Source organism: Zootoca vivipara, chromosome 5, assembly GCF_965207765.1.
Source record: "Zootoca vivipara chromosome 5, rZooViv2.hap1.1, whole genome shotgun sequence".
Classification (NCBI taxonomy): Eukaryota; Metazoa; Chordata; class Lepidosauria; order Squamata; family Lacertidae; genus Zootoca; species Zootoca vivipara.
Genome location: NC_142588.1, coordinates 60,251,050 through 60,278,913, shown reverse-complemented (window position 1 = coordinate 60,278,913; position 27,864 = coordinate 60,251,050). Strand labels below are relative to the sequence as shown.

The 27,864-nt window shown below is 43.2% G+C and overlaps 1 protein-coding gene across 3 annotated transcripts; it reads left to right on the top strand.

Moving 5' to 3' along the window:
- Positions 1 to 173: 173 nt before the first annotated feature.
- Positions 174 to 26,889, top strand: LOC118093905 (cilium assembly protein DZIP1L). Of its 3 annotated transcripts, none has more exons than XM_060274596.2 (16): positions 174 to 311; positions 4,977 to 5,555; positions 7,644 to 7,728; positions 11,548 to 11,660; positions 14,149 to 14,310; positions 14,924 to 15,061; positions 16,680 to 16,742; positions 17,047 to 17,187; positions 17,739 to 17,769; positions 19,419 to 19,466; positions 20,497 to 20,630; positions 21,815 to 22,007; positions 22,244 to 22,466; positions 23,203 to 23,405; positions 24,501 to 24,640; positions 25,544 to 26,889. In XM_060274596.2, the coding sequence occupies exons 2-16, from the start codon at positions 5,040 to 5,042 to the stop codon at positions 25,712 to 25,714; spliced, it is 2,361 nt and encodes a 786-aa protein (XP_060130579.1). In that variant the 5' UTR covers positions 174 to 311; positions 4,977 to 5,039; the 3' UTR covers positions 25,715 to 26,889. The 3 variants fall into 3 exon arrangements, with proteins under 3 accessions (XP_060130579.1, XP_060130578.1, XP_060130577.1); XM_060274595.2 differs by lacking the exon at positions 174 to 311 and adding an exon at positions 2,667 to 2,849 and having other exon boundaries at positions 24,507 to 24,640; XM_060274594.2 differs by lacking the exon at positions 174 to 311 and adding an exon at positions 2,667 to 2,849.
- Positions 26,890 to 27,864: the final 975 nt, after the last annotated feature.

Below are 27,864 nucleotides of genomic sequence, written 5' to 3'. Positions count from 1 at the left end.
GACGGCCTCGCAGCGATTTTCACCCCCATCCTCCTCGAGGGAGCCGTTCTCTGCGCTCAGAGCGCTGGAGTTGCTTTCTCCCGCTCCAGCCTGGTGTTGTGCATTTAGGCCGAGGCGATTCGTCGCTGTGGGGAACCAGCGCTTTGCTGGATGGTGTTGAATTTCCTGGGTGGGAGGAGAGAAGGAAGATTCCAGCTCGGAGAGAGTTGCGCCTCCAATCCAGGCTGCTTTAGATCTCTCTCTTCTTTCTTTCTCGCTCGCACGCGCCCAGTTCCCAACCCCACGCCACAAAACATGCGCTCTGGGGACAGGTAAGGATTTGCTTTGTTTGGTATTGGTACTCTAGTCTAAAGAACTGAAACGTTGCACCGTGAAGCTCTGTGGCAAGAGAGTTGGAGGAGGGAAGGAGGAGGTGGAGGAGGAGGAATGCAGAGAGGTGGGGCTAACCAGCTCTGCTTTGTTCAAGCCACTGCTCGCCTTCTTTCCCTCTTGCATGTTCCCACCGCTCAGGAAAACATCAGCGGGTGAAGTGGCTTGTTAAATTGCAAACACTCGCAGGAACCTCCAGACTGGAAACTTTAGGAGCTGACCAAGTGAACTCAATCTACATAGCTCCTCCCTCTCTGTCCAACAAGCTGCTCCTGTCTGCAGCCCGGCTAGGAAACTTTTCTCCAAGAGCCGATTCCTTGCAAACATGCTGGAGAATCTGAAGCGGATAAGGGGAGGACTTGGGGGTTGCGTGACAGGAAGGGGAGTTGGTTTACTGGGAAGGGAAGCAGGGGCGCTGAGTTGGAGCATGCTGGCTATAAAGTAGCGGCTGCCACACACACACACACACACACACACACACACACACACACAGGAGGGAAGGAAAGGGAGGAGGAGGAGGAGGAGAAAAGGCATTGCTCCTTGTTCGGTTTTGAAATTCGGGAGTAGAAATTGCTAGCCAAAATTTGTCGGAGGGTGGGTGGAAGGAGTTCGACATTCCGCGGCCAACAAGGCCCGGTGCATCCTTCTCTTCGGAGGCTTTGGGGCTTCTTAACACTTGGAAATCCAGGGGCAATTTTCCAGAGAGGCTGTCGAGGGCTGTCAAGGGAGGCATGTTCCTAAGGCCCTTCTCTTCTATGGTGTGAAAAAAAAGGTTGGGGGGGCAGAAGCTCAGTGTTAGGGCATCTGCACTGCACGCAGAAAGCCCCAGGTTCAATCTTTGGCATCTCCAGGAAGGGCTAAGAAAGACCCCTGTCTGAAACCCACACAAGCTGCTTCCCATGCGTGTAGATCAGTATTTCCCAAACTTGGATCTCCAGCCGTTTTTGAATTACAATTCCCATCATCCCCGACCACTGGTCCTGCTAGCTAGGGAAGGTGGGAGTTGTAGTCCAAAAACAACTGGAGACCCTCAGCCCTCTTAATCAGGGACGATGGGAGCCGTAATCCCACAAACTGAAGATTTAGAAACACTCATGTGGACAGTACTGAGTGAGATGGACTGATAGTCTGACAGCATAAGGCAGCTTCCTGTAATTCTGTTTAAGCTGCTTCCTGTAATTCTGTTTAAGCACCACCACTGATGCTTTACAATGTGGGTTGTGGCCTTGCTTCAGACAGGGCCCCTGGGACTTCAGCAGCTGCAAGAAAAGTTATTGGTTTATTAATATTTATTAGATTTATATACCACTCAAAAGATCTCAAGGTTGTTCACAACACAGAAATACAAGATAAAAGCACAAATAAATAGTTAAAACAGAAACAACAACCCCCTCCTCCCACAAGCACATTTAAAGGGCTTTACAATGTTAATCAGCGACAGACCCCAACACACCCCCACTTCAGGCAGAGTAAAGCTGTCAGGGATTACATCAACCTGTACATTTTGCCCCTTTCATTCATAGGCAAGTTAAACATGGTGAGGGGAGTGACACAGCCCTGCATCATCAGTAGGTCTCTGCCCCAACAGGAGGTGACCTGAGAAAGCGGTCTCTGTGTGTGCAGGCACTTGCATCTGGCACTGAATGCACATTATCATGCAGGCTGTACACACCCAGGAGTCCTATGGTACCTAAAAGACTAACAAATGTATTATGCCGCTTGCTTTTTGTGAACTACAGTCCATTTCATCAGATGCATGAAATGTTATCCTGAGGTTTTGGTATGGGGGGAGGGCAGGTAGAGGGAAATGGTTAATAGTGAAGTCAGAGGGAAATGAAAAGCGGAAAAGTACAGAGAGTAATAATTCCATATTTAACAGTGGGACTTCACAAATAGTTATTGAGGGCAGAGGCACCATTGCTTTGTAAAGCAGTTAACATCTCTAATATGCTAAAATCCTTTGTCTCGGTTCAGCCCACAAGTGATAGCATTGAACCCTTTCAGTCAATTCAGTGGTTTCATATTGCAATCTCCCTTTGAATTTCCCTTGCTGCAGGATGGCTACTTTAAGGTAATTTACAGAGCATTCTGGTAGGTTGAACCACTGGTTTTTGAATATTGCCAATGGTGTCCATTTATTCTTCCATATTTAGACTGGCCTGTTTGTCCTGTGTAAAATGCAGAGCAGCTTTGCTGGCAGATGAGAACACATGTTATCACCTGGTTGTTCATTGTGATCATTGTTTGCTCATACTGGAGCTGCAAACAAATACATACAAAGCCAAGAATGAATATTTAACCACTTGGAGCGTGCTGCTTAGCTATGGTATATTTGTGCTACTGTGAGGGAAACTTTGGAGTCCTGTTACCATCATGCCAGGACACACCTAGTAACACACCGTTGCACAACACAACTGTCTGTTGTGAATAAGCAAGGAGTCCAGATAGATCAGAACAGCATTTCTATACTGGAAAAAATGGTATGTATCATTTTACAGCACTTTCCCCTAGAGGCTACTATCCTATGCACACATTCATGGAAGTAAATCCCATTGAGCATAATAGAACTTTCTTTTGAATAAGCATGTATAGGATTACATTGTAAGCGGTTTTGTAATTGTGACAATTAAATGTTGAAAGCAAATTGTTATAATAAGAGTGCCATATCAGATGTCCTCATTTTTTTAGTCCTCAGAACTGAAAGCTCAGTGACTCTCGTGCATTTTATATTTGGGTAGGAACACAACTCAAATTATAGTTGAAATAAAATTAAAAAATTCCTTCCAGTAGCACCGTAGAGACCAACTAAGTTTGTCATTGGTATGAGCTTTTGTGTGCATGCGCACTTCTTCAGATACCAACAAATTATAGTTGTTTGAGTGTCTGAGAAATCAGTACATGAGTACAGGAATGTTTTTTATATGGAAGCTGGAACCCTCACCTGTACTCTTAATAAGCCTATACTGAGAGCCAACTTTGAATTTAATAGCTAATGAATCAAACCTTTCAGCTATAAACAGCAGTCACCTTGATTTGCTTACCTAATCATCTTGCTATTTTCTTCACTCATTTGAAATCTTAGTAGTTGTTTCTAATCTGTGGTTAAATAAAAAAAATTCCTTCAGTAGCACCTTAAAGACCAACTAAGTTTTTATTTTGGTATGAGCTTTCGTGTGCATGCACACTTCTTCAGGTATCTGAAGAAGTGTGCATGCACACGAAAGCTCATACCAAAATAAAAACTTAGTTGGTCTTTAAGGTGCTACTGAAGGAATTTTTTTTATTTTACTTCGATCCAGACCAACACGGCTACCTACCTGTAACCTAATCTGTGGTTGTTTAACCATCTAGTATGGTAATAAGTAAAGTGATATAGAAACATAGAATTGTAGAGTTGGAAGGCACCATGAGGGTCATCTAGTCCAACCCCCTGCAGTGCAGGAATCTTTTGTCCAACATGGAGCTTGAATCCATTACCCTGAGATTCAGAGTCTCCTGCTCCACCGACTGAGTTCTCCCATGTACCCGAGGACTGAGTAGAATAATATAAAAGGAAACCAGTTCTGCAGGCTACACAGAAAAGGGCAGCCGAAATGATCAAGAGGATGGAGCAACTTTGCTATCAGGAAAGGTTGCCTCATTTGGGACTCTAGACGAAGGGCAGGGAAGAGGTGACATGATAGAAATTAATAAAATTATGCATGGCATGGAGGAAGTGGATAGAGAAAAGGATTTCCCCCCTCTATCATAACGCTAGAACTCACAAACATCTAATGAAACAGAATGTTGTATGATTTGGGATAGATAAAAGGAAGAACTTATTTATGCAGAACATAGTTAAACTATGGAACTCCCTCCCTCAGGAGGCAGTGATGGCCACTAATTGGAATGGCTTTAAATGAGCATTAGACATAGACTGACGTAGGGGACCCAGGTGGCGCTGTGGGTTAATCCACAGAGTCTAGGGCTTGCTGATCAGAAGGTCGGCGGTTCGAATCCCTGCAACGGGGTGAGCTCCCGTTGCTTGGTCCCAGCTCCTGCCCACCTAGCAGTTCGAAAGCACATCAAAGTGCAAGTAGATAAATAGGGACCGCTCCGGCGGGAAGGTAAACGGCGTTTCTGTGTGCTGCTCTGGTTCGCCAGAAGCAGCTTTGTCATGCTGGCCACATGACCCGGAAGCTGTCTGCGGACAAACGCCGGCTCCCTCGGCCTATAGAGCGAGATGAGCGCCGCAACCCCAGAGTCGGACACGACTGGACCTGATGGTCAGGGGCCCCTTTACCTTACCTTTACCTTTTACCAATCGCTATCAGCCATGATGGCTGTGCTCCACTTCCAGGGTCAGATGCAGTAATGCTTTGGATAGCTATTGCTGGAAACCACAGGAGTGAAGAGTGTTATTGTGTTCAGGTCCTGCTTGTGAGTTTCCCATGGGGATCGCTTGGTCACTGAGAATAGGATGTGGACTAGATGGGCCATTAGCCGGATTCAGCAGGCTCTTCATACATTTGTACATGTTTTGGGTCTGCTTCAAGTACACAAGTGTACTCTATCAGGTCCCATTTTGTTCCAGCCCTAATTCATCTTGTATCCTTTTCATTGTCCAGCCTTTTGCTGCTAATATTTACTACCCACCACAACTGCCTGCACCCCGTCATTATTGGACAGGTATGCCAGGCTCCACATTTCCTGTGAACTTCCCAAGCAGCAGCCATCTCTTGGGCAGCATGCTCGCCGGTCCGAGCATGTTCCCCGCCTTTAAATTCCAGTTGCGGCGAGACACGATCGACTGGAGGCGGTTCAGTGCCATCGATGTGGAGCGGGTGGCTCGCGAGCTGGACCTTGCCACTCTGCAGGAGAACATCAACAGCATCACCTTTTGCAACCTCGATGCAGAAAAGTGCCCTTACTGTCAGCAGCCAGTTGACCCTGTGCTCTTGAAGGTCTTCAAGATGGCCCAGCTGACCATCGAGTACCTGCTGCACTCTCAGGAGTACTTGAGCATGAGCCTGGCCCTTCAGGAAGAGCAACACCAAGCGACCCTGGAAGACCTCAAACGCGTCAAGCAGGACTGGGATAAGCAAGCAGAAGAGCTGAAGGGGGTCAAGGAAGAGAGCAGGAGGCGGAAAAAGATGATTGCCACGCAGCAATTGCTCTTGCAAGCTGGGGCCAATAACTACCACAAGGTGAGTGGTATGGCTGCATGCTTTCTGTGCAGCTTTCATAATTGTAAACAGGGCTGGCTGATATCTAGTTTTTGACATTGTGATATATCAGCAGCTAAATACCATGATATGCTGATATATCATGGTGTCTGGAATGTATCTTGGCTGCCTCTTCCTTCCCACCTGAATCAGATAAGTGTTGGAGATGTAATGAGACTGAGGGTGCATTCTATCATATGTGGTGGACCTGTAAAAGGGTAAAAGAATATTGGGACATAATTCATAATGAATTGGAAAAAATGTTTTAAATTATGTATGCCACCACTGCGGCTCGTGTTTTGTTAGCTCAAAAATGGAAAACGAGCGAGGCCCCAATGAAAGAAGAATGCCAACTTAAACTGATGGAATATGCGCAGCTTGTGGACCTAACACATAGAATAAGAGGGCAAGAAGAATATACGTTTAAAGAAGATTGGGAAATGTTTGTTGAATATATGGTGGAAATTTTGGTTTATTTGAAAACGTGGGGAGCATTAAGATAAATTCAACAGTGCAATACGGTAACACTGTTGCTGATAACATTTCCAGTGGCAGCAAAAGGAGAAGGGGAAACTTTGTAGGTGGTGGGTGGAGATAAGTTGTGCTACTGTGCAAAAAAAAAAAAAAAACCTCATGGGAAATTTCCCCCCCCCCCTGGAGAAATGTGGTGAAATGATCCTGCAAGTTTCTCTGCCCACAAATACAGTGGAGGATTTGGAGAGATCGCCTGAGCACTGTTGTACTCAGTTCAACCCCTCTGTTCAGTGCAACCCCTCGTTCAACCCCTCTGTTCAGTGCAGGATTTACAATGCAGGACACAACTACAGCATCCCTGACAGCTTCTGTTTAAATACCTTCCGTTTTCTGAGAACTGTCCTTGGTAAATAGGGACAGCTGGAGCGTACGGAGCTGCATTATGCAGTGTGGATTTTCAGTCAGCAGCCTGTCAAGGAAATGCGAATGATCTTTGTTTTTCTTCCAGCTCATCTGCCTGATTGTGGTTGCAGAAGCAAAGCTAGATTAGCAAATATTTTTTGGGGGGGGGGTTACAGTTGTCTGGGTTACAGGTAGGTAGCCGTGTTGGTCTGAGTCGAAGCAAAATAAAAAAATTCCTTCAGTAGCACCTTAAAGGCCAACTAAGTTTTTATTTTGGTATGAGCTTTTGTGTGCATGCACACTTCTTCAGATACACTTCTTCAGTTGTCTGGGTGTTAGTACTTCAGCAGCCATTCACAAACAGCCCATAATTCAGGGTTAGTTTGAACACATGGATGAATGGTCCTGCATTAAGCTTGGAGTTGGTCTAGTGGAATGCTTTGCTCCTCCTCCGGCTTTTTAGGTCTATATGTGATAGCTAAATCAAGGTTGTAAAGAAGGACACTCATGGACACATAGGCCAAACTCACACCATGCTTTTAAAGCACCATGACACCACTTTAAACAGTCATGGCTTCCCCCAAAGAATTCTGGGAGCTGTCATTTAAGGTGCTAAGGTGCTAAGAGTTATTGGGGAACCCCTTTCGCCTCCATAGTTTTCCATTTCTCAGGGTGATTTTACAGTCAATCCTTCTTCCCAAGGATCTCTGGGAAATGTGTGGGGAATACGGATCTCCTACCTAACAATTCTCAGCACCCCTAGTAAACCACAGCATCTTGAATTCTTGGGGGGAAGCCATGAATGTTTAAAGTGGTATCATAGTGCTTTCAATGTGTGGTGTGAATGTGGTCTTGGTTTGTTTAGCTTAGCATGTGGTCTAAATCCAGAATCATGATTCAGGTTTCTTCTCCTTGACCTGTAGCCAAGGTTTGTCCTGCAGTTGCAGGTCATGGTCGTGAAGGAGGCAGCTTCACCCTGATCCCTGGTCTGAGTGACAGGCTAAGCCAAACTTTGGCTTGGGGGTCCTCCCAGGCTAACCTAAAAGCCGGGGGGGGGAGGAGAGAGAGCAATGTAAGTTCCTATCTGAGAGCCAACACATTCATGTGGTCATGATGAGCCACACTCTGTCTTACCTTGATGTGTGAACCAGGCCAGCATGTGACGTATCTATCCTTTTCTTTGTCTTTCTCCAGTGCCAATTATGTGACAAGACCTTCATGAACTACTCCTTTCTTCAAGCCCACATGCTGCGCAGGCACCCAGAGGCCACTGCAGCAGGTGAGCACAGAGGGTTATTTCTTTATGTACTGCTTCATATCAGGCTTTCCGGCACCCAGCACAAAGGCTTTCCGGCACCCGGGGGCGGGGCATCGCCATGCAGCACGCATACGCGGCACTGTACGTGCATGACTCGTGCAAATGGGGATGCAGCCGCTGTGGGGATGAAGCTGCTGCAGCCGCGAGTGGAGAATCGCGCATGCGCATGGAGATGCAGCTGCTACAGGGATGAAGCCACTGCATCTGCGAGTGGAGGATTGTGCATGGTGCATGTGCATGGGGATAAAGCCACTGCGGGGATAAAGCTGATGCAGCCGTGAGCGGAGGATCCCGGGCGGCATGCACCAGCGCCATACGGCGCTGGGCCTGTTTGCCAGTGGCTCTGCTGAGTACGGTGCATGCGTTGTGCGCGTACGGCACCGTACAGTGCTGGTGTGTGCCGCCCAGGATTGGCCATGAGCGGAGGATCCCGGTGCTAGAGCGGCGGCACCGGCAAGGTGTGGAGTGAGGTTTTTTAAAAAGCCTCGCTCTGCAGCTTGCTCACTTACCAGCTCGGCGCATGCTTCGCTTGTTCCTGGGCGAGGGGCGGGCCAGGGAGGGGCATCAGTGGCAGCCGCTGATGCCCCTCCCTGGCCCGCCCCTCGCCTAGGAACAAGCAAAGCGCGTGCCGAGCAAGTGAGCGAGTAGCCAGCCGCCAAGCTAGGCTTTTACCGGGCAGTGGTTGGCTGCTCGCTCGCAGGGGGGGGGTCGAGTGGCACCCTCCTCAGAGTGTAACCCGGGGTGCCCCGCCCCCATCGCCCCCCCTTGCTATGCCCCTGCTTCATATTTCAAGACTAATAATAATTGCTAATTGGTTTACAGTATCTTAAAAACATCACAAATACAAAAAGAAACCAACAATAACCCCCCCCCTTCTTAGCAGAACAGACGATAAGAATTATGTATGTCTTAAAACATCAGTATGAACTAGCAATAACATATGGAGACCATAATTACTAATAGCCAATCCGAAATACAGAGGGCATTGTCATTCAGTGTGCTTGTTCCTTCAGCACAAGGACTTTTGGCTGTGGAATGGAACTTCCCCCTTCCCCTCCCCACAGGACACCCTATATGCCCTCTAAATCTGTTCTGGGAGTTCCCCAATGCTCCAGAGCACATTTGGGGAATGTGCAGAGCACACTCAGGAGGAGAATGTCATAGAAATTCTACGCAATACTGTATTGATCCAGAGCAGAACTCCCACATATAGTTAGCAGAGTAAAAACTTAAACACGTTTCAGGATTCCCCAAGAATAAACCAGAGGCGATTAATATTTCATCCAGCAGAGCTTTACTGCTACTGAAGGCAAATGCGCATAATGGTCGCAAATCCAATACATTCAGGATTGGCACCATCTATAAGAAATCCAGTTGCAGCAGACTTAACTTAAACTTACAATAACTTATAATAAGTCTAAACCTTAACACTATATACAAAACACCACACCAGAGGGAAGATAGAAAGAGAAATTGAAACCCAGGCTCCTTCTGGCCTTACTTTTATAGTCATCATGACCTTGACAGAAGAGATAACAGAACCAGTTTAAGCCAGCTTTACTCAGTTTCTCTGAAGGCAGTGCCTTTCTTCTAAAAAAAATGTTTAGGGGTACTCTCATTTTCCTACTCATATTGAAATAGTGTCCCTCAATGAGGCCAAACTTAGAATCACAAAATGTTTAGGGGTATCTGTACCCCTGCGTCCCCCCAGAAAAAAGCGCTGTCTGAAGGAATAACCCAAACATCATGAACCTTCTGCTTGTTTCTTTCACACAGAGAAGCTTCCAGAGACCTCTTGAATTAATTAGAATAAGAAAGATCCCTACACATCAGATCAATACTTTCTGTACTAAGAAATGCAAACTGGCAGAGAGGGGGGGGGGAGTTCTCATAGAATCATAGAGTTGGAAGGGACCCTGAGGGTCATCTAGTCCAACCCCCTGCAATGCAGGAATATGCAGCTGTCCCTTATGGGGATTGAACCTGCAACCTTGCCGTTGCCAGCACCACGGTCTAACCAATTGGGCCATTCTGTTGGGAAGTTTGTGTTGCACAAACAGAAATCTTTTCACTGATAAAGCGAGTGCATTTTACTTCATAATATTTTTTCCCCATTCTCTTCTTTTTTTTTCCTTGTTAAATTTAATAACTAACTAACACGGAGGGACCCTTTGTTTTCCAGATTGCCTGGAGCAGGGGTAGTGAATGCGGTGCCCCTGCCCAAATTTATTTTGCTGGGCTCAAACACACATCAGCTCCATTTAGCATGGCCAGTAGTCAAGGGTGATGGACGTTACAGTTCATCTGCAGGACAGCACAGTAACTGCCCCTGATCTGAAGTGTTATTTGAGATCATCAGGGGCCCATTGGATCAATCAAACTGTGTAAAAGCATTTGATTTTTGAGTGCCTCTCTCCATATACAGGCTGATACCCAGTAGTTTGTTACTAATTAAGCATTCAGGCATTGTCTTTCCCTTAACTCATTTGTGGGTAGAAAAATCTGGAGAGATTTCCTTTTACATTAAAAGGTCATTTTAATGAAACAAACTCTTTAGCTTGATCACTATCTACAAATAAGGGGCTCAGTAGCTACCATCTTTTTTCTGAATGGTTTCACATATAAACTGATTCTGAGCCATACTGGCAACATCAGAAATTAATGTACATACACCCAGCATTTTGGAAAATGTTAAGATGTCATTCTGCAAATCTGGATACAATCATGCAACTATAACTGACCCACCTCAGAAGGATATACTTCATACTCACATAATGATAAGGTTGGCCATAAAGCATATAGATTAAAACATGACAAATACATTTTGTTCAAATTGATTTACCTCACCAAATAATATGCACGAGATTCTCTGAGGTATAGCTTTGGATTTATGACTGGGAACAAAATACTTCTAGGAAGCCTAAGAAAACTGCAAAATATACCACACACATACTATTGAGGTGGCAAAGGAAGTTCACAAAATGAGAGGAAAACGAAACCTACAAACCTTGGAGGAAATTCAGCTCTGGGCATGGTTTTGTCCAGCAGAGGGCAGTGGTCCCGCTATAATTTATGATGACAATCCATTATAGAGCTAGCTGTGCTGGTGTTCTTTGAAATGAACAGGCCTCGACACATTTACTACTGGATTGAAATGTGGCCCATGTTAATTCACTTGTGTCAAATATTATTTTCCTGACATACAAAGCAATGTTTTAAGTCAAAAATAAATCATGGAATCATAGAATCATAGAGTTGGAAGAGACCACAAGGGCCATCCAGTCCAACCCCCTGCCAAGCAGGAAACACCATCAAAGCATTCTTGACATATGGCTGCCAAGCCTCTGCTTAAAGACCTCCAAAGAAGGAGACTCCACCACACTTCTTGGCAGCAAATTCCACTGTCGAACAGCTCTTACTGTCAGGGAGTTCTGAAAAATAGAGTTTCAGGCTGGGAAAACCAAGCCAGATGGGTGGGGTGTTGTTATTATTATTATTATTATTATTAACACTAATACTATTATCATTATCATTATTATCATTATCATCATCACTGGAAGAACGCAGGGGTACGCATACACCTAAACGTTTTGTGAGTTTGGCCTCATTGAGGGGCAGAATTTCAATATGAATAGGAAAATGAGAGTACCCCTCATTTTTAAAGAAAAAAAGCACTGATCATCATCATCTTACATTCCTGGGTACCTTTCTATACACAATTCAAAATGTTTACAATTGACGCCATAACTAACCATGCCTCTTTCTGACTGAGCTTTATAGAGCAGGAGAAGAAGAAACAAGTGGTACAAATGGAAAGTGAGATTGAAGAACTGAAAGTCAAACTGAAGGAGACCCATGCCCAACTGGAGGCTGAGAGCCAAAGCAGGGCTCAGGTATGTACTCACAAAAGCCAAAGCCCTCATAGCTTGATGAATTAGAATGATCTGTTTGTAGCCAAAGTGGAAACAGTGCATGCGAAACTCTTGATAATGCACTTTTGCACCACGGCAGCTGGAAGGGAAGAGGCTTGTTGTTTGTTATACAGTCATACCTTGGTTTAAGTACGCTTCGGTTTGAGTACTTTCAGTTTAAGTACTCCGCCGATCCGACTGGCACGGATCAATCCACTTTCCATTACTTTCAATGGGAAAGTTCGCTTCAGGTTACGTACGGACTTCCAAAACCAATTACAGTGGTACCTCGGTTTATGAACACAATTGGTTCCGGAAGTCTGTTCATAAACTGAAGCATTCATAAACTGAAGCGAACTTTCCTATTGAAAGTAATGGAAAGTAGATTAATCTGTTCCAGACAGTCCGTGGAGTACTTAAACTGAAGCGTTCATAAACTGAAGCGAACTTTCCCATTGAAAGTAATGGAAAGTGGATTAATCCGTTCCAGACGGGTCCGCGGAGTACTTAAACTGAAGCGTTCATAAACTGAGGCATGGGTGTAATTGGTTCCGGAAGTCTGTTCATAAACTGAAGCGTTCATAAACTGAAGTGAACTTTCCCATTGAAAGTAATGGAAAATGAATTAATCCGTTCCAGATGGGTCCGCGGCGTTCATAAACCGAAAATTCATAAACCGAGGTGTTCATAAACCGAGTTTCCACTGTACACTCATACTTCGGGTTAAGTACGCTTCAGGTTGAGTACTCTGCGGACCCGTCTGGAATGGATTAATTCACTTTCCATTACTTTCAATGGGAAAGTTTGCTTCAGCTTAAGTACGCTTCAGGTTAAGTACAGACTTCCGGAACCAATTGTGTACTTAAACCGAGGTACCACTGTATTTGAGTCCCATTTTTGCATTTTGAAAGTGTGACTCAAAGTGATTTAACAGTAAAAAGTAAAATAACAAAGACATTCAAATCAGATTAAAAACAGCAATGAATAAAACCTTTTTAAAAAAAAAACCCATCTGACAATATTTCTTCTGCTCCAGTAAAAATAAATCCAAAGGTGAGTTGCCTCCATTGCAGAAACATGCAAGCTATGAAGGTGAGAGGGGACTCTGAAGGGCAAATATTTGCAGGCACATAGAAGTCCTTCAGAACAATGTCAGTCGTCTCAGATAATCTCTTGCCCTGGGTATCTGCTGTTCAGTGGGGTGGCCAATAAACCAGTGGAAAGGAATTCCTTGTGAGCCTCACATATATCAGTGAATGGCTGTAGCTCAATGACAGAGTATCTGCCTTGCATGCAGAAGAACCCAGGTCCGATCCCTAGTGTCTCCAGGTAGGGAAATCTTCTACCTGAAACCATGGATAGTCAGAGTCTATTGAGCTAGATGGACCATCTGCCTCAGTACAGTGGTACCTCGGTTTAAGTACACAATTGGCTCCAGAAGTCTGTACTTAACCTGAAGCGTACTTAACCTGAAGCGAAATTTCCCATTGAAAGTACAGCGATGCCTCACAAGATGAATTTAATTTGTTCCGTGAGTCAATTTGTTTTGCGAAAAATTCGTCTTGCGAATCGCGGTTTCCCATAGGAATGCATTGGAATTTCTTTTTTCCCCCATAGGAACGCATTAATTAAATTTCAATGCATTCTTATGGGAAACCGCGATTCGCAAGATGAATTTTTCACAAAACGAATTCGTCTTGCAAGTCACCATCAGATCGCAAGACGCATCCGTCTTGCAAAAAATTCATCTTGCAGGGCATTCATCTTGCGAGGTACCACTGTAATGGAAAGGTGATTAATCTGTTCCAGATGGGTCTGCGGAGTACTCAACCTGAAGCATACTTAACCCGAAGTATGAGTGTAATTGGTTCTGGAAGTCCGTACTTAACCTGAAGCGTACTTAACCTGAAGCGTACTTAACCTGAAGCAAACTTTCTCATTGAAAGTAATGGAAAGTGGATTAATCCGTTCCAGACGGGCCCACTGAGTACTTAAACTGAAAGTACTCAAACCGAAGTGTACTTAAACCAAGGTATGACTGTATAAGATAGCTTCCTATGTTCCTGTGTGCAACAATCATACACCTTGAACTCAGTGGGACTTAGCTTTGGGCGTGCTATGGTCCATGGGTCACGAAGAGTCGGGCACGACTAAACGACTAAACAACAACAAGACATAATAAGATTGCACTTTTAATATATTTGATAGGGCAACTTGTCTGTGCAGGTCATTGCCACTCCACTCATCCCCCTCCCACTGTTGCAAGCTATTGGTTTTTGTCATGTTGAATATCCAGCTTAAACTCGCTGGGCAAGAATTGGACTGTCCTGCCCTTTGCTTGGAGTATTTCCACTTCCGTTTGAATGACTGGGATTTCTAGAAACTGTTCCCAAATCATTCCATAGCCACAACTTTTTGTCTTTTCTAACCAGCTTATTTCCAGCTTTGGATCTTGTTGTTTCATTGATAGGAAGCAGAGCACCTAAGGCAAAGAGAAGAGGAGAGTATAAGAAAATTTGAGAGATGGAAGGAGGAGGAAAGGGTAAAGTTTCAAAGGGAGATGGAAGACCTCCGGCACCTGTTCCTCACTGAATTCAAGGACATTGCCAGCAAGAATTCCGCCTTGGAGGGGGTAAGGCAAATGCACAATTCTCTCTTATCCTTAAACATTCAGGGCAGTCGCCACCTTCAATAAACTGGCATGCTGCTTTTAAATATTACCACAAAAGAACAGCAGGGTCTTTTCTTCATGGAATGATAAAATCCCCTATGTTAGAGAAGAATGAATCACTTTGTTTGACCATGGATGGACCTTGGTAATATGGTGCCCTGTGTGTTGCCAAAATTTCCATCATTCTCTGGAGATTATTCAGTAGAATGCACTTTTCTAGTTATAAATAGCCTGGATAATTTTGCAAGGTCTTGTTCACTTAGCTGAATTTCCAGCACCATTGACAAGTAGAGAGCCATGCAATTGGTTATGATCCTGTTTGTGGGGGAAATCCACACTCTAGCTAGTCGTCCTTTCCCAATCAAGATAATGAAACACAAAGCAAGAAGCTGGTGTTCCTTTCAACAAATATTCATATCTACATAGGGAAGTCCCAACTTACATGACAACTCTGCTTTTTATATTCCATCAGATATGGCACAGAAACCTAATCTACCTGAGAGATGCCTTAATAGCTCTGGCCGCTGCTCTTTGCCAGCAAAGTGTTTACATGTACCACTTATTCCTCCTCCAGAAGCTGCAGGAACTACAAGGCAAGAGTGCAGTGGTCTCTAATCTGGGGACATTGCAGGATGACGAGTCATCTGACCAGCAGCAATGGAAGAAGACTCAGAGGGAACTACAGGGGATGAAGGCAAAGATTGAGCAACAGGTGCATAGATGTGGTGGTTGTGAGCTCTGCAATATATCATCTCTTGCTTGTAGAATATAACAGGGTAGGGGGAAGACGCTTAAGAGTACAATCTTATTTTTTGCAGTCCATTACATTCTAAACCCCATCCCCACCCCAGGAGCCAAACCATAAAACCTAAGCTATATAACTATCGTGGGGAGTGGGAAATGATGACAGCAGATAGATTGTTGTGGAGTCACTTATGGTGATGTCCCTTGTGCTCTGACAGCATGGTTTAACAATACGAGGCAACACTGCCTCCTCTCCACTTCTTCTCCAATGTAGCCATGAGGAGGAAATTAGAAGCTTCCATTTTTGTTCCACATTAATGACCATTTAGCAAAGGCATTGAATTCAACTCTTGAACTATATTTAATCATAACTATGGCTTGTTTCAGCAAGAAAGCTTTTTAACTGTGGTTTGATGCTTGCTTGTTTCAGCAAACTGTAATTAAGATTAACCATAGTTTCTTGAGTTTGGACAATGCAACAAACTATGAGTAGTTTAAAATCGAAACAAAAATGTTTTGTGCTCCTTGCAGCTTCACCAGAGAAGGTGGGAGTGCACAAGCTTGAGGGTTGCTTGTTTGCTTATTTATTTACTTATTTATTATTTTCATTCCTATACCTCTTTATATTTTTAAGAAAAATCTCAAAGCAGTTTACAGTATATTAAACATCAATAAAACAATCCAGAATCAAACATTTCTGAAGAAAGTCAGATATAAAGTACGGTATACAGTCAAAGAAACATGATTAACAGAAAACTAAAATATTACCTTAAAGATTTCAAAATTAAACAGTACAAAGGAGGTCAACAACAGAATACATATTTAACATAAAGCTAACAAAAAAAAATCTTAAAACATTTCAAAAGAAAACATTGGTAAGTGAAGACAAATATAAAATGCACATTTAAAACAGCATAATTGAGAAGAAAATAAAATGTTATCATAAGCATGACACAGCTGTTTGGCAGGCACAAAAAGATGGGGCAAAAGAATCCAATAGTTAGGGTTTGTTGTCAGACATTTGTTCCTCCGGCCTCATGAGGAGCCTCTGGGCCTCATGAGGAGTAGGGCTGGTAAGTGTGGGTCCTGGCCCCTAGGCCAGGTGGAAAGGGCCTTGTGGGGAGCGGCCTTCATGCCCCACAGCCAGGCGATGTCACTCCGGCCTCATGAGGAGCCTCATCAGTAGGGCTGGGTGAGTCTGGGCCTAGGCCAGGTGAAAGGGGCCTTGCGAGGAGCGGCCTTCACGCCCCACAGCCAGGCAATGTTCCTCCGGTCTTGTGAGGATCCTCTTCAGTAGGGCTGGGTGAATATGGGCCCTGCCCCCTAGGCCAGGTGGAAATGGCCTTGTGGGGAGTGGCCTTCACGCCCCACAGTCGGGCGATGTTCCTCCGACCTCATTAGGAGCCTTTTCAGTAGGGCTGGGTGAGTCTGGGCCCAGCCTCCTAGGCCACATGGAAAGGGCCTTGTGGGGAGCGGCCTTCCTGCCCCAGAGCCAGGTGATGTTCCTCCGGCCTCATGAGGAGCCTCTGGGTGAGTCCAAATAAGTTTGGCTAAGACTGAGGTTGTTGTTGTTTTTAATTTATCAGAAAACAGAATGGAAGTGGAAACTGAGGGATCTTCAGAAGGAACACCAGATGGAGAAGGAAGAGGTGAGTGTGCTGAAGAATATATTTTTCCTCACAGTTTCTCTCTCATTAAGAGTTCAAACATTGTCCTGGTGTACAGTCAGTGCCCAAATAGGAACAGAATCTGCCCACACCTGTGTAGAGCATGATACACGAACGGAGATTATGCATATACAATGCCAGAAACTATTACATGGATAGACTCTGTGTATACATTGTGCTGGATGCTTTTGGGGAGGGCAGAGCCTGCTGCCCACACAATCCCACTACCTTCATGCAGTGGGTCCTCATGCCCAGATCTCTAAACAGTTTGTCCTTATCTCCTCAGCTGAAGGGTGAGAATGAGAGACTATGGGCCTCCATGTCTTCTGACCAATGGAAAATGGCTGAGCACAGCAAGCAGCAAATAGCATCCCTCAGTGCACAACTCAGGGAACAGGTCAAGATCATCCAGTCACAGGAGAAAACAGTAAGTTGAATATGATATCCTGCCTTCAGTCCTGTAATAAGCACTCTGTTCACCTCTTGGGGCTCAGGTTCAATAAGAGTTTGGAGTCCTGTTTTGAAGCAGATTGTTGCTTCTGCTCTAAGGCTCAAACTGCACAATATTCAGAATTACATGCTGCTGCTGCTGCTGCTGCTCTTGCCAAATAACAGGGAGCAATCTGCATGTTTGAATGTTCCCCTGATATAAAACTCCCTTGTGATTCTTCTAATCAAGTTGTTTTGATGAAGAGAACCTTTCATATGATAGTAGGGCTTATACCAGAGGACCGCTTTGAATGAGATCCTGGTACAGGGATGGGGAAGTTGTGTCTCTCCAAAAGCTGTTAGTCTCTAACTCCCATCCAGCCCAGCATGACCAATGGTTCCCCATCTCTACCCTGCCTAAAGAATACAGTGCATCTTTGGGGCTCCTTTTTCAGTTGTTTCGCTTTTTTCCTGATTATGTGGACACTCACAGTAAGTAAACAGTTCCTAAATAAAACTGATCCTTTAATAACATATTTTGTCTTGCAGATTAAGCTCTTGTCTTCTAGCAAACCTAAAGGTAACGGTCAAAATCTAGACTGAATGAATTTCCATAGTTAACACTAGATGCTTCTTTTTCTCTTTTGACAAACTGTGTAAACCTGGGCAGGTTTAGGCAGGCAGATAAGGAAACTCTGTAATAGCCATATCTATTGATTCAAAAGCTCACAGTGAAGTTAATTATCCAGCTCTTTTTCTAAGGTCATTCTGAACATTTCACCTCTGAATTTGGTGCCTGTGGGAATTAAAATTGGAACTGAGGTCCAGAAGCAAAGGAAGCCCCAATTGATTCCATAGTTATTTGCCGTTATAGATAGTGACAACCACAGATTGCTTTCTGGAAACTAAGATTTCTTGCAGCCCCAGTACAAACTGCACATCAAGGATTAGTGATTAATAGTGGCTCTAAGGTTGCAGTCTACTTGCGGAGTTAAAAGAAGAATTTTTCTTAGAGCACATCTGTAAGGGAGAGTTCCTACAGTCAATTTTTCCCATTATGCTGCTAAGGGGACCGAAGTCTTTGTCTCTAGCGATTTAGCAGACAATAAGAATTCTTGTTTTTGGAATGAGAGCAACCTCTCTTTTCTTCTGCTTGTTGGAAGAGTCCAGTATACTGTCACTGAGTGACAGATAGTGCAGTCAAATTAATCACTGATTTGTAGAGCCACAAAGGAAGAGTGAACAATAATTGCAGTTATTGTTGTTTCAGTGTGCATGATACCTGACAGAGTACAAGAGGTCAGATTCGTGCCCTGAGGAGCTTCCAGTCTAAACTTTGATATAGAGGAGGAGAGGGGAGGGGAGGCAGAGGTTAACAGAGAAAGAATGCCTTTTTTCATTTACACATTCTTAGGTCTGGTAACGTGTAGTTGCTGTAGAACTTGGGAACGTGTTCAAGTACACTTACATCAGGTGTTTAAATCAGTTGATAGGGCTGGAGAAGGAAGGATTAATAATCACATTTAAACCTCCCCCCACCCCCCAGTTCATAATTGAATTGGTTAAAATTAATGGGACTTAAGTATGAGAAGATTCTGGAAGGATCATTAAGTTGCTTGGAACTCGGCGTTGAAAGGTTTTCCTTTGTGCTGAAATCTGCAGTCCAACAGTAGCAGAAAATTTGATTTACTACTGCAAATAATAAAATTACTCTCAAAATTCTAACCCTCTAACCAAAATATGCAATCCAGTGCTTTCATCAAAGCTATTCCGTGCTCATCCAGCAACTTTTCAGTGATTTCATGCCTAGTGGTCTTTTGAAATGTTTAATGTGCTCCATAACAATTAAGTAGTTTTTATCATTCTGAACACTATAAATACAATTTAGATCATATATGTACACACACAAATTCACATGTACAAAAAAACCACCCCAGTGTGTTTTGTATGCTTTAGCACTGCAAACATACACTTAAGCACTTGTGCGATCTTGAGATGTGAAATAGGCATGCACAGTAACTAATCTGAGGGATTCTTGCTGATCTTCGAGAGCTCCAGAAGAGTGTTTTGCTCCCAAGTTCCATAAGGACAAAGCTACAAATCAATTTTTTTCTGGGATAAATGAAACTGTACAGCTTAAGTTCCATGCTAATGTGTAAGAACTGTGAGTTCCACCAACTGGAATTTGAATAATGTGCCTTTTCCTAAGTTACTGTTTTTAATTTCCAGAAATAACTGTTCCCAAGGCAGAAACAACAGAAGAATCTACTGAAGAAGGTATTTTTCACCAATTTCAGTTGCTCTTCTCCGATTTTATGCTAGATACTGTTGTTGTCCAAAGTCCAACCTGACCAGAGGACCTTTATGGGTCTCCAAAAGCCAGTGGCTGGCCCATTCCCTCTGGAACCCAAGACACCCCTTTGCACAGGGAACAACCCCCCTGTACCCACCCCCTGGACTGCACTTCACTGATGAATGGTTTCTTGACTTTAGTTTGCCACCTCCAGATAAGCATCATATTACTGATTATAATAATTATTAATTGGATTCTGTCAAGCTGCCATAGGATGCAGGTGGGTTTTAGGTCTACTTTATATATTTAGAACCCTATTTCCCCCCTTCAAATAGCAAAAGAATAAAGTATTGCAAACTCTCATTCAGTGGCAGAATACAGTTGTACCTTGGATTGTACCTTGCGAGTCAAACATTTTGGCTTCCGGACGTCACAAACCCAGAAGTGAATGTTCCAGTTTGCGAACGTTCTCTAGAACCCAAACGTCCAACGTGGCTTCCGTAGCTTCTGATTGGCTGCAGGAGCTTCCTGAAACCAGTCGGAAGTCGTGCCTTGGTTTCCGAATGTTCTGGAAGTCGAACGGACTTCTGGAACGGATTCCGTTCTACTTCTGAGGTACGACTGTAATTAGAAGTTGATAATTTAGGCAGTATTGCAAAGAGTAATGCTGGTCGCAGTGTTACTGGCTGTGCTCACGAAATTATTTCATATTTCTGATCGCCCAAAACAAATGTTAAGGTGTCAGCCTTATACTGGGATATGAAAATAATGGCAGCATACTAAGGTGCCAGAATCCTTTAAGCAGTTCTGATGATCACTCTGAACATAGTTTCCCTCTCTTTCAAGGTGTGTGGAGAAGTTCCTCTCCATTCAACAAAGCACCGTGATGCTGCCCACTGGTCCCCCTTCCCTAAGAAAGATTGCTTGGGGACCAGACCTGACCTGACCCACGGGGTGGTGATTTGCCACCATTTCTAAAGTTTTTTCTGGTTCTTGCCATTGGTTTCACTACAGAACTGGAAGATACTCTGGACAGAAAGAAGAGGGTTCTAGAAGCACTGAGGAGGAATCCAAACTTGCTGAAACAGTTCCGGCCAATTCTGGAAGAGACCCTTGACGAGAAACTGGAGAGCATGGGAGTGAAGCGGGTAAGTTCCATGAGAGGGGGAAAGTAGATGCAGAGAGCTTTTCCCCTTGTAGTCAATTGCCCAACTTTGAATTCCTTTTCCATATTCAACTGAGGATTGCAGTGCCTAATATCTCTGGGAACTGAGAGTCAAGTCTCATTACAAGTTCCTCCAACACAGCCTCAGCATGTGTGGACATTCATACCTGGTCAGGAAAATAGACTCCCTAACGCTCTTCAACACTAGGAATCTTCATCTGAGGAAAACGGCTTGCAGAAGGGACCATATCAGCGGAAGTTAACACTGTGTTTCTTTTCAGAATCAACTTATTAATGGAAATTCTGTAAATTTCCCATCTTGGGTCCAAAAAATACTTTCCCACAGTTCACTTGGAGTTATTTTTATCACAGCACTGCAATGTGTTTGCCTGTCAGGACTCACTCCAGGTTTGAGGGAGGCCTAGGCAAAGTGTCCTCTGGTCGGCCCCTTTCTCTATTAGCAGATATTGGCAAGGTTATCTGGCAAGAGGGATGGAAGGATCTATGAGTTTCAGTTCTTTAAGACTGGAAAAAATGAGAATTTGCAAATTGCTCTAGAAATGCGGCTAACAAAAATAAAGAAAGAAAAACTCTCATGAAGATACTTCAGCTTTTTAGAATGCATTTCCCCCAGCAAACACGTTAATGTAGTTTTGACAAATGAACACATTTTTTTGCAAGCAATTTATCCTAATATAGTGCATTTTCACTAATATAGTCATTTTAATGCACCCTTTAACCTAATACATGCATTTTTGTAAACATTGGCTGGAGCAACTACATTTCAAATTCAGAAAAGTGCAATTTTCAAAAGATGTTTCTCATTTGACTTTGTAAGGTGTGACTTTGATAGTCACCTTTAAATGCAAACTTAATGGAATTTCTCCTCCATCCCTACCCCAATAGCTGGTAAACCAAGGATGGAAAATCTGTGATCCTGCAGATGTTGTTGAACTCTAACTCCCATTAACCCCAACTACTGGCCAGGTTGCCTGGCAGTGCTGATGGAATTTAGAGTCCAACAACACCTGGAGGGCTCTCCACCCCTCCATTGAAACATATTTGTTCTATGTGTCAGTTATGAATGAAAAGGGCTGTGGTCTACCACACAAGAACAGAATTACGCAGTGATGCAATCTGCATTATTCCTAATTGTTTTTCTTACAGGGTTCAAAAGGTATCCCTGCTCAAACCTACAAACATTTGAGAGACGTGATAAAAACCCAACAACAGCAGAAGGCCAAAAAATTTCCACAGCTCCTCGCCTTAAGAAACAAAATTGAGCAAGAAGTGAAAAGGAAAGTCAAAAGGGGTCAGAAGGATGAAAGCGATCTCTCGCTGCCACTCTCGGGAACCTCAGGTAAGAGGCCTTTGCCAACCTGAAGGCATCCAGACTACAACTTCTATCAGCCCAAAATCATAGTCCAAAACATCTGGAAGGCAACATTTTCTGAAAGTTTCTCTATGATATTCTTAATTTAGAATACTGATTTTCAGCGCATTGCTTTTATTTTATTTGGGGTGTGTGTATTATTTACGTGGATCAGATACTGGCCAATTTGTTTTCCTCCAGATGTTTCCAATCATCTCTTTCAGGTAAAAGCCAAAGGAGCCCACAGTCTCCAATCCAGGTTGTGTCTTCTAAGCCCAGAATGCAACAAGTTGAATTCAAGCCTTATGCCTCAGAGATGCCCAGACCAGCCCCTCGGAGCAAAGTGAGCTCCAAGGCCAGTTCAGTGGAGACCCCCAGGATGCCTTCTCCAAAGCAAGTGAGGAGCAGCACACCATCTCTTCAATACTCTGCTGCCCATCATCCCAGGTGGGTTAAAGTTCTGGGTTAAACTTCCATTTCCCTGTTTTTATGCTGAATTGTCTTGGTTATTGTGTATGAAAACTGATGATGTCATTTGAACTGTTGTCATTATGTTTGAGGCGTTTTACAAACATTTTTGCAAGCTTTTAATTTTAATTGCTCCTTGTCCTAAAACAGCTGTTTCCACCAGACCTTGTGAATTGGCCAAGATTTGCAAAGTACTCTGGGAATCCCTCAAAAGTGTCTCAGTTGGATGTTGCTCCAAAACTCTGTAGGCAAAGTTGGGGATTTTCATTTCTTATCCATGTCAGTTTCACATGTGTTTGTTCATAGATCTGTCCTGTCCTGTCTCGATTCTGCATTAATCTGTAGTTAGATGTTTTTTATAAAAAATAAATAAATTCATAGTCATATTTTAAACCCATGTATAAATATGTATGTCAGTATGTATTTTATCACAAAATATACATTTTTCCTCAATGTGTACATTTCTAACCTTATTTCATCCTAAAATACATACATACTCTTACACAAATTTTGGTGAGGTTGTGTGTGTGTGTGTGTGTGTGTGTTGAGCTGAGAAATGCATCACAAAATTTGGAGAAGTCCAGAATTACATTCTGATAAATATATTAGCCCGGAAGTGTACTGAAGGAGATCAGTATGCTTAAAAATGCACCAAATGAAATTCTCCTCCATCCTTCGTTTCTGTTTCCCACTCTGCTCTGTTTCCATTCCCCAGCACTTCACCTTTCAGCTCTGAAGAAGAATCTGAAGAGGAATCAAACTATACATCTCCAAAGTTTGCACCCCGCAAGACAGAACCAGACCCTCCCAGAGCAACGCAGAATGAAGAGAGTGACTGGGATTCATCTGACATAGAATTGTCTGAGGGGAAAGGCAGTATGGGAAGGGTCCTTGCAACAGCAGCAGAGACTCGTTCGGGTGTGTGTGTGTGCATGCTTTAATATATTTTTAATGCACATTTTAATATGCATTGAACTGTATATTTTCATGCTTATTTAAATGCATATGTCCTCTGAAAACGTGCATTTACGGTAAATCCATATTTGGTCCTTTTTAACTACCAAGGATTTTCCTGCAGTACTGAAAGAAGTGCAAAATGTGTTGGCTATGTCGTTTTGATATGCAGTTTGATCTGATAAGTGCAGATCAGGTCATTTCATACAAGAATTTGTGAGGCTCAAATTCTTCAGGCTTCTCTAGTTATAATGCAACAGGGTAGGCTAGAAAGCTCTTACCTATGTAGTTGTTCCACATGACTGGCATAGCATTTTAAAAACGTTTTCCATGTGCTGCAGCCCATTCAAGGGCAGTATTTGTATGCCAACTATCTGTGACCTGAGAGGATGCACAACTGCTGTGCTATCACTGTGCGTGAATGCTCTTGTTACGCAGTGGCAAGTGTTCGTGTGCTAGATACTTATTGCCATAGGTTTTCCTGGACCAGCTCTTCAGTCAGACACACGTCAGCTCATTTCTTAGTTTTGTCATTCTGACAGCTTTCATTAGAATTATACAGTTTCTTAGGTCAGCCCATAACCTTCTAAGAAGCCATTTATTATTATGAACAACTTTGCTGTTTAAATCTGATGTCTAGACTCGGATCCTAAATCTTAATATGTATATGAATTGTAGGTGTTTAGTTTGAATTTGTTAATGGTATAATGTATTTGGGTGGAATAAAACATAGCACTAAGGTAGAACTATTCCACCATCCCAGGGAGTTTTGCTTGCTCATCAGAACATCCTCTCCTTCTCTTTCTTTGCACCCACTAAATCTGTTATCAGGTTCCCCTGGAATAGATTTGGGGAGGGTGCAGGAATGCAAAGGAGGAGAGGGGGATATTCCCATTACACAAGTGAAAATTCTTGCATTGATGGGGCTTGTTAGTATAATACCACCCTTTATGTTTTAGATGTGTTGCAAGTCACTTGGAAACCTTTGAGTAATGCACAACTTGAGTAATGAATGACTAGCAAGTTTAATGAATAACAACAATTCTTTGCTTCTTGTAGAAACAGTGGTGCAGTCAATGGCCAAAAATCTGGAGAGGACACTCAGTGCATCTGGGAAAAAGCCTGCTGGTGGAGTTAAACTCTTTCCCATCAATACCAAAGAAGCTCCTAAACCTGCCCCAACTACTAAAAAAATCCAGGTACTATACAATACACACTAGTTTAGGAAACCAGACAGGTGATGTCCCCCTTTCTCTGCCAAATTCTAACCCATAAGAAACATAATTCTGGTTTTTGCTGCTGACTATTTATTCAGCATGATGAAGAATTCTGGAGAGCTTGAAAGCTTGCTCATTCTTATGTCATTTTATGCTTGATGACCTAATAAAAATATTGTCCTACTGTGGTTTTGTATGGGGGGGGGCAACACAGCTACCTTTGCTTTTCAATCATCAGTTCTTTCCCAATAACATTATACTATGCATATTTATTCAAACATAAATGCCTCAGTGTTCTATGAGGCTTGCTCATGAGCATGTTTAGGATTTCAGCTGTCAGGGATTCAACTAACAGGGTGCAATCCATTAGGTGGTTCTCATGCACAAGACACATGGAAAGAGGTGCTCTTGAGCAGCACCCATTAACTGTGATAGTGCAAAGCACCCAACCACTTGAAAACCCACCAGTTGTATACTGACTAATGGGTAGTGGGTGGCAAAACTGGTATCGGGCATAAAATGGGAAACTTTAATCTTCAGCTCTGAATTAAGAATTATTTACTTATTCGTTGTGTTTATAGCCTACCTTTCCTCCAATAAGCTCAAGGTGATGTACATGAAATTGGTTAGGCTGAGAGACTTGATTGGCCCAAGGGCACCCAGGTAGTGTCATGGCCAAGCAGAGCCTTGAATCCTGGTCTCCCAGCACTGTAACCACTACACAACCCTGGTGGGGTGTGCCTTCCCTGAGAAGTATCTTCTTCGCTGATTTAGGGTGATTTTTAAGGAGGAGGATGTGAGCCATTGCAGAGATGAGAGTGTGCGGCTGGTCTTTGCCATCTGCTGCTTGCTCTCCTATCTGTTTTCTCTTCTCCCTTGCTGCAGTTCGTTGATGAGGAGGACAGTGACTTGGAGATTTCTTCCTTAGAGGAAGTCACCCCACACCTGGAGACTAATAGCAAGAAGCCACCAGCCACACGGAGCAGCGGGGACTCAGCTGAGTCTCGGGGCACCAGCCTCTGGGGTTCCGGCAGCACAAGGGCTGGCGCCTGGTAATCTTTGCATTGAGCTGAGCTGTGTGAGACAACAGGCTCCATTTGAGATGGAACAGCTCCTGGGGCAAGCCAACGAAAAGGATGCTGAACTTTCAGAGAGAGAGAATGTGAATACCTACAATGCTCAGGATCATAACTTTTGACCATAGCTGCCAAGTTATCCCTTTTTTTAAGGGATTTTCCCTTATGCTGAATAGGCTTCCTCGTGAAAAAAAGGGAAAACTTGGCAGCTATGCTTTTGACTCAAGTGTGAAACTGTTTTGCTTGAATGTTTTCCTCCTTAGTAAAAAATGAGATAAAGTACTATTTCACTGGAAATCTCAGGTGACAAAAGCTTTGAAACAGTAACTTGTAGGACTGAGAAGAAATATCAGCCCTAGCTTTGTAGCCCCTGCATTTCATTGATGCTTCAAAGGGAGGCGTTTGAAGGGAGTGAAGTTCACCTTTTGATGAAGGGAGCACCTCTCCACTTGATGTTGAACTAACAAGAGGAAGCTCCCTGCTCTTTCTTTCTGTGGAGGAGCATTCAGTCATATGAGTCCCCAGCTGTAGTCTAAAGTGCAATAACCCAAAGCAGAAGCATCATTATCACCTCAAGTATAGCTAGACGTAAGGCATTCAGGGCCACACATCTACTGAACGCATAGCAACATCTCTCCTTGCTCTTTACCCCATGTGTTTTTGCCCAATATAGATGAGTGTAAATAAGTTTTTTAATCTATATTGAATGCTTTTCACACTAAAATGCTTTCATAATTTTAAAGACTATTTTTCTATTTGGGGTATTTTTCTATTGAAACTTGTTCCGATTAGACTAGTTGTCGGAGATAACATGATCCAATGGAAAGACATGTTTTCCCACCAAACAGGGGGAAAAACAGTTATGAATGGCAATTTAGTTTGGGATGACAATGTTGGAGAAAGAGTAAACCCATCTCCCATCTCATTTGCCCCCCCCCCCAATTGCTGTTTTTAATATGAATTTAAAGAAATGTGAGGTATCTCATCTGGTGTGGCTCATAGTTATAACATATTTGAGTTCTAGAAACACAGTTAAATAAAAAGTTGCTGAACAGAGCTGACCACTTGATGGCACCACAGCTCAAGAAACATACGTTTTTTGCTTTGTTTTTGAGATGCTGCAAATGACACTTGTTACTAGAGTAGATTTTTTTTTTTAAGGAGTATTCAGGAGAACAAATGGAGACATCCTATAAACCTGCCCCAAAAGAAATTACACAGCAGCAAAACGGGGGGTGATCATAAGGGGTTCACCCCCCCTTCTGCCCTTTCTTTTTATATTAAAAAACCCTTTCATTAAAAAAAATTTTTTTAAACATTTGCTGTAAAGAAGTCCCATTGCTCATTCCCAGATTTCTCAGGATATATGTGACCATATGTGCTACCTTTGCAAGACATGTGTTTGCGTGTATCTCAAGAAGGCAGATGCATAAAATACCTGGCAAAAGTTATTAAGCATCACGACAACATTTGCAAGCTTGAAGATAGTATTTATTGAGATCTTCCTTTTTCCAGTAAGACAATACAGTTGCATAAAAATGATCACGGCCAGCAATAATCCTCAATGTACAGTACAAAACCTACAGAAATGGTATGTGGGATCCATTTGACCCCACACCTTTTTAAAACATAAAAATAATTTGCCATTGAGATAGAGGTAGCTTGCAACTTACATATATTTAACTTGTGCGCATTCAGCTTTATGCATTTGTCAATTTAAAAGAAAAAAGAAAGGGAGGGGGTGGAAAGGAGGTGGGCATCCCTGGAAAAATACCTTGGCAGTCCCACCTGCCATAGAACGCAAAGTGATTTGACTCTACATGTTTTGGGCTTTAGGCGCTATCCCTGGAATGAATCGCCTGTATGTACAACTATAATATTTGCACAAGTATAATGGCCAAATAACCATGATTTGTGAGTGACTCCTAAACAAAAAATGTTTAGCTTCGAAGCCCTCACTCTGTACAGATATTAATGTTTATAAGTTTGGATGTTATGGGTTGGGTTTTCTAATTTTAGAAAAGGAGGGACATCTCCAGAAATAAAAAGTTTCTCATGCAACATTTGTGTGTTTGTTATGTAAAACAAAGGCTCGCCTCTATTTTGGATTTTTCATCAAATGATTAAACA

What these genes read in the sequence shown, in the direction of transcription:
- LOC118093905 (XM_060274594.2), top strand. An exon ending in CCCAGAGGCCACTGCAGCAG is followed by an intron (nt 7,729 to 11,547) that starts GTGAGCACAGAG and finishes TGAGCTTTATAG; the next exon opens with AGCAGGAGAAGAAGAAACAA. An exon ending in AGCAGCAGAGACTCGTTCGG is followed by an intron (nt 23,406 to 24,500) that starts GTGTGTGTGTGT and finishes TGCTTCTTGTAG; the next exon opens with AAACAGTGGTGCAGTCAATG.